This window comes from Leptosomus discolor, chromosome 10, assembly GCF_034619465.1.
Source record: "Leptosomus discolor isolate bLepDis1 chromosome 10, bLepDis1.hap2, whole genome shotgun sequence".
In the NCBI taxonomy this organism is placed as follows: Eukaryota; Metazoa; Chordata; class Aves; order Leptosomiformes; family Leptosomidae; genus Leptosomus; species Leptosomus discolor.
In genome coordinates, this window is record NC_141400.1 from 11,995,115 (window position 1) to 12,002,772 (window position 7,658).

Consider the following 7,658-nt stretch of genomic DNA (forward strand, 5'->3'; position numbering starts at 1 on the left):
ACTGGCTCCTGATCCAGCTCTTCGGGCACCACTGCCTGCTGCTGCTTGGCTTGACGCTGGAGATGCCGTGGCCCCCATGGGGCAGGGGGGTGGCTCTTCTGCAGATCCTCCAAAAGCCCATCAAACACACCACCCTCCTGGGAAGAAACTTGTGCAGGCAAAGGCCTCTCCAGCAGTGTTTGGGGGTGGAGCAAATGCCGTGTGCCAGAGCAGGGATCCTGCAGAGGAACAGAGAGGGGGTTCAATGGCTTTGCAGGGTGCAGGTGTGTCCCTTCCCCCCCCACTTTCCTGCTCCCCAGCATAAAGGGTGCTGCATTAAGCACCTGCTGTGCGTGGGAGGGACTGTGGTGTGATGCTGTGAGGATGCTCTCAGCAGAGCACGGCTATATGCTGAGTGCTGACATTCGGGCAGAACTGAGCAGGCTCGCGTTACCCCTGGACTAATCATCCAACATCCCTCTGAGTAACATCACTTTGCTTTGTGGCTTTCTCTGCCTGCTCTTTCCATCCGCTTGGGCCAGCCAGCAGTGGCGGGGGCTGTCGCCTCTGCAAATAGCTTGATAAAAGTAGGTGCCCTGGGGTTGGTGGTGCTCTGCTCCTGAGTGCCCCGCTCCCTGCCACTGCATGTGGGTTGGGGACTTTTTCTGGTGGGTGCCCCGTGCAAGGTAACATTTCCTGTCCCCACCCCCATGGTGCAGAGAGGAAATCTGTGGCCACATCAGGACCTCAGATCTCCTGCAAACCTCTCCCCCAGACCAACTTTGCTTCATTCTGATGATTAGATTAGCAGTCTCTTTCAGGATGGCTGGTATTTTGCCTTTACCTCATGGAAACTAAATGTGTTTCAGAACATATGGGCAGCACAGAGACAGAAATCATGCAGCAGAAGAGCTGGAATTGGTGTCCCCTTCGCCCCTGCTGCCAGGCAATGACAGCAGCAGAGGTGACTCTACCTTGTGTCCCCACTGCTGGGGGGTGGGGGGTGAGCACCGTATTTGCCCTGGGGAGGTTCACTGTGAGCCGTTGTTCCCTCCAGGTTTGGAGTTTCCTTCCCGTGGGGCAGCGCTGGGGGCTGTGGTGATGCCACCTCACGAATCAGCCTCTGCACTGCAACGTCCCCACTGAGCAACGGTATGTTGCATCGAGGGACTTGCAGCCCAGCGGGGCCTGATGGGGTCATGGGGACCTCGCTGTCCTGCCCTGCTCCTGCCACCTTGCTCTCCAAGCCTCTGTAGACCAACCTCCTCCTGGCATTTGCAGGGTGATTTCACTTCATGGGGAGACCCTCTGCAAGGTGCAGGCTGATGCTGTGCCCAGGGCAGGGGGCCCTGTGCTCTCTGGCAGCAGCCCCAGCTCCCTCCTGGATGCACATGCAAGCAGGCAGCACCAGCTCTCGCCATCACCGTGACCTTGGCTAAGGTCAGCAGTGCTCAGCATGCTGCAGGGACAAGTGTACCTAGCTTCCAGCACGTGGTGACCATATTTTCTCCCCCTGTGCTCAGGGCACAGTCAATATGGGAGAGCCCAGGTTATCAGCATGCAGCATTAGAGGGAGAGCATGTGGAGGTCAGGGTGACCTTGCCTGGTTCTTCCTGAGAAGGGCTGCAAAAAGTGGCTCTTTGGAGCTGAGAGGTACCCCCATGCATGGCAGCCATGCCCTCCAGCCCAGCACCACTGCGAGAGAGCAGCAAAGCCCAGTGCAGCATCAGCCCCTCACCCCGGGAGCCCTGCCAGCATCCCCACAAAAGCTGCTGGCAATTTATGCGGAGCTGATGTAGGCTTGCATGAAAATGAACCGTGCTGGAAATTCACGGTCTGAATGCAGCTGCCTCTGCAGTGTGTGGAGGGACAGGCAGGATGCAGGCGTCTTCCAGGGCGTCGCAGGGCGGTTGTGTATGCCCACACCTCCAGGGTAGCTGTGGGGTGCACAGCTCTGTGCATCTCCCCTGAGCTCGGGGCTGAGTTTGGAGAGCAAATGGTGCTGGAGAGAGGAGTGAGGGTGCACCTCAGATGGTACCACCCTCTGCACTAAGTACTGCCGGGATGGGATGGCTGGACCAGGGGAAATGCAGTGGGAGAGCTGCCCCCTCCCCTTATTTGCACCCAGCAGCCCTGGCCCTATACTCACACTGCAGCCCTGGCCTCTGCTGTTGAGTTTCTTCCGGAGGAAAATTGAGTGTTGTCCTTTCAACCTCACAAGATTTTGGAAGAGGGCAGCCAGCAGTTGAAGGCTGGAACATGTGGGTCCTAGGGCAGTGGGCTGGCTGAGACTCATGGGAAAGCTCCGCTGCTGGAAAGGGTCAAATTGCATGTAAAGACAGAAAGAAAAAAAGAAGTGATCAGTTGGTCAGTGCCAGCCTGGTCCAGCCCGGCTTTGCTTTGTGGAGCACCAGGAGCTGCCTGGTGTCTGCCCCCTCATGCCAGCAGTCGGGGCAGGCACGTTGTGACCTGGGACAGGGATCCCTTCCTACGGGAACTGGCTTCTCTCTGCCCATATATTGTGGCCGTGGTCCTGCTCCAAGCTGCCCTGAGCACAGCTGATGTGTGCAAGAGAGTGGCCCACAGCCACTTGCTCAGCTCCAGTGTTTTCTGCCTGGTACCTCCCTGTTAGTGCTGAGTGCTGCTTCTCTCAGGCTTTTAATCTCTCTGGACCTCAGGGACTGGTCTCACAGCTTATAGCCATGCCCGGTGCTTCAGAGTCCTGTCCCACTGCAGTGAAGCAGGTTCCCGAGGTCCATCAGGTGTTGTGCGTACAAGTAGTGCTTTCCTTTACTGGTTTTGTGTGAAGTGAATTGCTTTGCCTCTTTGGTGCCTGGTGGGGAGACAGAAGCAGCTGTCTTTTGCTACTCTACTTGGCCCTGTGCCCTTCACCCTACCTGGTCCTCACCCCTGGAAATGCCTCCAGCCCTTCAACGGCTGTGGTGCCCCCGTGGCCTTTTGATTTCTAAAGCAGCAATGACTCTGACTCCCTGTCCCTGCTCCTGACACTCCTGAGACTGGCTGCAGTTCTCCAGCATTCCCACTCTTGTGTGCTGGTCTTTTCTCTATGCCTTGTAACAGGAAAGAACACTGTTATTAAGGGCAAAATACTGCCAGTTGTGCTTTCCTCTGAATGACCCCATGGAGCTGCTTTGAGAAGGGCTCTTCTGAGCTCTGGTCTTTCTTATTTGGCAGGTTATGAATTTGTGTAGCGATCCGTGTTGGTCTTTTTCCGTTAACACGGCTGCGGCAGACAACTGGGAAGACTATCCGTAGGGAATGGGCAAGAGGAATCAGCTTGGTTTGTGCATGGGGTGAAATTGGCTGCCAGGCTTTTGGTGTACAGGTGAACCCTGTGCCCACCCATCTTTGTATTAGTTGATCCAGGTAATCTGCAAACAGCAGATGTTTACATGTCTGACTAAGGAAAGAAGTGTTGGAAAGGGCCCCACACGATCCTTGGTGCATCATTTCTGTGCAAGTGAGCAGACTGAAAACAGAAGTAGAGAAAGTAAAAGCAATAGCTAATCATTCGGTGCTTGAACAACTGTTATCTGATTACAAGCAGAAACCACAGTAGTGGTGCTGTGTAGGACAGGGAAGGAGATCTCTGGATTTAGAAAGGTCAAGAAACATCCCCAGACTTGAGTCTTCCTCTCTTGCTTCCCCACGGTTCATGTGTCTCGTGTATATGTTCATTGTTGTCGCACAGGCAGCTGCCCATTGCCCTCTTCCCTCCAACCTCCTGCACTCTTGGGAGCAAATACAGCTGGGAGACTCATTGGGGTTGATTTTTAGCAGTGGAGGAGCTTCACTCTGCAGGGGTGAGGACAGTCTGGAGGCATGTGCTGGGTCCCTGCCCTGGGGCTTTTGACAAGTCCTGCTGGCACTGGGCACCTGCGTGCTGAGAGTTTGGGGATGGAGGTCCCCTGGCTGCCACTGACACCAGCGTGGGCTTTGGATGCAACTCCTGTAGCAGGATCAGGCCCTCTGGGGAACCAGAGGAAGGACTTTGTCTACCTGGGAAAGCTGGGAGGGGGAAAGCCAAGAGGTCACTAACCCTGATCTCTGCCTGGGGAACAGAAACCCATTTTTCTTCCCCTTTTCTTTCCCTCCGTGTCATTATTGTCCCTTTGTGGTAGGGCAGCACTTTGAGAAGTCGTTGATGTTTTTCTTCTCTTCTCCCTCTCAGCTGCATAGGGAAGTCCCGCTGTCCCAGTCCTCATTGCCTGTTCTCCCTGGCTGGCTGCAGAGCCCTGATGCATGAGCTCCTGATGTGCCCAGGAGCTGCACTTCTGTGTGAGCACAGCTCTTCCTTTGTCTCTGTAGGTTTGCAGAAGCATTTCTACCATGACGGCTGTGTGCTCTCCGTATGTTTTTATATACAACCTGCAACTATGTTTACCAAATGCTATACCTTTGCACTCTCTGTTAGTTTCTCAGAAACTGAAAAGGCAGCTGCAGGAGCTGTGTTCTTGTATTTGTTCCACTCCTCCATCCCTCTGTGTCTCCCAGGGCAGGCTCTCCCCCTCCCGAGCTGCCCCTCTGCCTTAGGTAAAGTCACATCTGAGCCCCAGGGGAGGCACAATGCTAGCTGAGCCTTTTGGATGGCTCTGCCCTTTGGTTGACCTCCCTATATTCTCCTTTTGGTGGCTTGAGACTCTGTTTCTGGGACAGGATCAAGGGCATGTGCTGCAGGAGAGCACAAGCGTAGCTTCTTTGCTGGCATGCTGGGAACGGGGAGTCAAAGGACTCCTTATCTATGGCTGGAAAGTTTCTGGGCTGCTTATCAGGCACTGCCTAGAAGTTAGATCAAAGTCTCGGGGGCAGCAGCTTGCACCGTGGCAGATAGCATACTTCTCTGTTCTCCTTATGCTCAGGTGGGTGAACACCTCTGAGCAAGGCAGTGTGCGGGTGGCTCAGCCCTGTGGGGATGTGGGTGCCCAGGGAGGGGACTGGTGCCACAGCCTGGCACAGAGCTCACCTGCCTTGCACCCATCTTGCTCCCTCACTGCACCTGCACCCATCCAAGGGGCCTGACCCCCTTGACATGCTTGGGGTGATGCTGAGGGAATTTTTGGCTCTAACTTTACATGGGTATTTGTATTTCTACAACCATTTGCCAACCTACTTTTGGCTATTCTTGCTCCTTTCCAGAGATGGGAATGGGACTTGCTGTTGGCTGAAATCACTGCTGATGCAAACTGACAGCCGAAATGCTGAGGGTGCGTGGCTCGGCCAGGAAGGCAAACTTCTGATCTGCTCTTCAGGGAGCTGGGGACCCAGATCTTGGCTCCTGCAGGGACTTGTAGCCTGCCTGTGAATGCCTCGTCTCTGTGCCCCAGGGCTAAACCCTGTTGCCCCTCCCTGTGATGGCCAGTCACCTTTCCTGAGCCCCGCTGCAGCTCTTGCTGGCCACCTGCTACTGGAGAGTGGGACATGGCTGGTTTTTGGGAGCAGCTGCAGCTACGGGCTGCACCCTGTTCTGTACAGCAAATCCTGACAGCAAAACTGTCCCCATTACCCAGCAAAGCCCACGGACATTTTGTGCTCCCTGTGAATGGGTGGCAGTTGCAGGGGTGGCCAGCCACAGTGAAGCTGGAGTAGATGGACCTGTGCTGCCAGCATGGAGGGATGCGAGCTGGGTTCCTGCTGGTGGTGACGAATTTCTGCTGGGGCATGGGCTCATTGCTTAAATGTTCATGGACAACGCGGGGTATCCCCCTCTGCCTTCCTCTCTGATGATGGACCTACCATCAAAGCCCCGCATGTAAGAAGGCTCTTACCTCTTGGGGGCTCCATCGGTCAGCAAGATCCCCTTCCCGTTCCTCATCTCCAGTTTCAGGGGTTTATCCTCCTGCCTGCCCTGGCCCTGCCTGCAGCTCCTGCCCCTGGACTGGGCCTTCTGGAGGGGCGGCAGGTGGGAGCTCCTGGGGTCCCCAGTCCTCCAGCAGTGCAGCAAGTGCTGGTACGCCACCCGAAAATCCCTGTTGAGTGTCCCGTAAAGGATGGGATTCAGGGCTGAGTTGGCGTAGCCCAGCCAGAGGACAATGGACATGGGTGTGCCTTGCACCCTGCTGTCTCCCCACATCCCCCGGTACGTGAACACTGTGAAATAGGGGAACCAGCACACAATGAATGCCCCCAACACAACCGCCAGCGTCACAGTGGCTTTGTGCTCTTTCACCATGGGCGGCATGGGGGTGTTGCTGCTGCAGCACCACGTGTGGTTTATCCTCTTGGCTTGCTCCCTTGCTATCTTGAATATCCGGTAGTAGGTGATGCACATGATGACCAAAGGGATGTAGAAGGTGAGCAAGGCGTCCACTAGCCCGTACACAGGGTTCACCTCCAGTGTGCACTCCTTGTTGCAGTTGGGGACTGTGTTTTGGACTGCTGTCCCGTTGGTGTTCCAGCCCAGGTGGATGGGTAGGAAGGAGACCATCAGTGAAACAGTCCAAATAACAACCAAACCCACAGTCACACGGAAGGGAGTGACCAGCTGGCTGTAGCGGAGTGGGGTGGTGACGGCAAAGTAGCGGTCCAGGCTGACCATTAAGAGGTTGAGGATGGAAGCTGTGCACAGCATGACATCCAGGCTGGTGTAGATGTTGCACAGAGTGCTGCCGAAGGGCCACTCTTTTGCGAGTTCATAGAAGGCGGAGAATGGCAGCACCAGGAGACCCAGCAGCAGGTCGGTGATGGCCAAGGAGACGATGATGCAGTTTGTCAAGCTGCGGAGACGGCGGTCAAGGGTGACGGCAAGGCAGACGATGATGTTACCGCAGAGAGTGATCGTGATGAGGATGACGAGGCAGGACCCGACCAGCAGCTGCAGGGGGAAGTCCATCCTTTTTTGAGAGCTTGTATGGTTGTAACACGGATCCATAGTGCAGTTGCATGGATGGAGCAGTCCTGCTCTCACTGGCTCCAAAGCTACTTAGAGTGAGCCTCTACCAGGCAGCCCTAAAGCCCTTTCCAAAGTGACCTTGGGCCTACAGTGACCTTGGAGAACATTGCAGAGTCACTTCACGTGTTCAACCTTGTATGCTGGGAACAACACAGTCTAGGGAAAGATGTGGCCCCATCTGGGAGCTCAGTGTTGGCTCTGAGCCCATGGTAGCTGCTGGTGGATCTCAACTGCTCACTTTTCCTCTCCTGCTTTCTCCTTTCCTCTGAGCAACCACGTGGTCAGGTCCTCTGCGGTTTCACGTGCTCTGCATGTTTGGTGGGTGACAGCGGTCAGCAGTGCTTCAGCAGGAACTGAGCTTTGCCACCTCCCAAGGACAACCTGTAAAGAAAGCACCAACTCAGAGCTGCAGTGGGCAAAGTTCCTTTGAGCTGCCCCTTGAGCCCCTCCAGAAATGGGGTGTCTGCACCTCCCTGAATGTTCCAGCCCACTTAAACCTGAATTGGAGTCCCTTGGCAGTGAGGCACACATGACACTGACAGCTGGCCTCCCCCAGTCCCAGGGGTGACCACATAATGTAGGCATGTTGACAGAAGGGCAGGGATCTTAGAGGCATGGATTTACTACAGGCTTACACTAAGAATGAGGACTGGGAGGATATCAGGAAAGAGTTTTCCTGAGAAAGCAGAGTGCTTTTCTTACACAATCTAGCAAGATTAGTCACCACTATGTAATTTCTGAAGCTTGGCTATAGCTGTAAGTCTCATGA

The 7,658-nt window shown here is 55.1% G+C and overlaps 1 protein-coding gene across 1 annotated transcript; it reads right to left on the reverse strand.

Moving 5' to 3' along the window:
• Positions 1 to 2,257: 2,257 nt before the first annotated feature.
• Positions 2,258 to 6,898, reverse strand: HRH2 (histamine receptor H2). The gene is made up of 2 exons (XM_009949098.2): positions 5,766 to 6,898; positions 2,258 to 2,290 (listed from the first exon to the last, which is right to left on the reverse strand). Exons 1-2 carry the CDS (start codon positions 6,866 to 6,868, stop codon positions 2,272 to 2,274), a joined length of 1,122 nt encoding a protein of 373 aa, XP_009947400.2. The 5' UTR covers positions 6,869 to 6,898; the 3' UTR covers positions 2,258 to 2,271.
• Between the last annotated feature and the right edge of the window lie 760 nt (positions 6,899 to 7,658).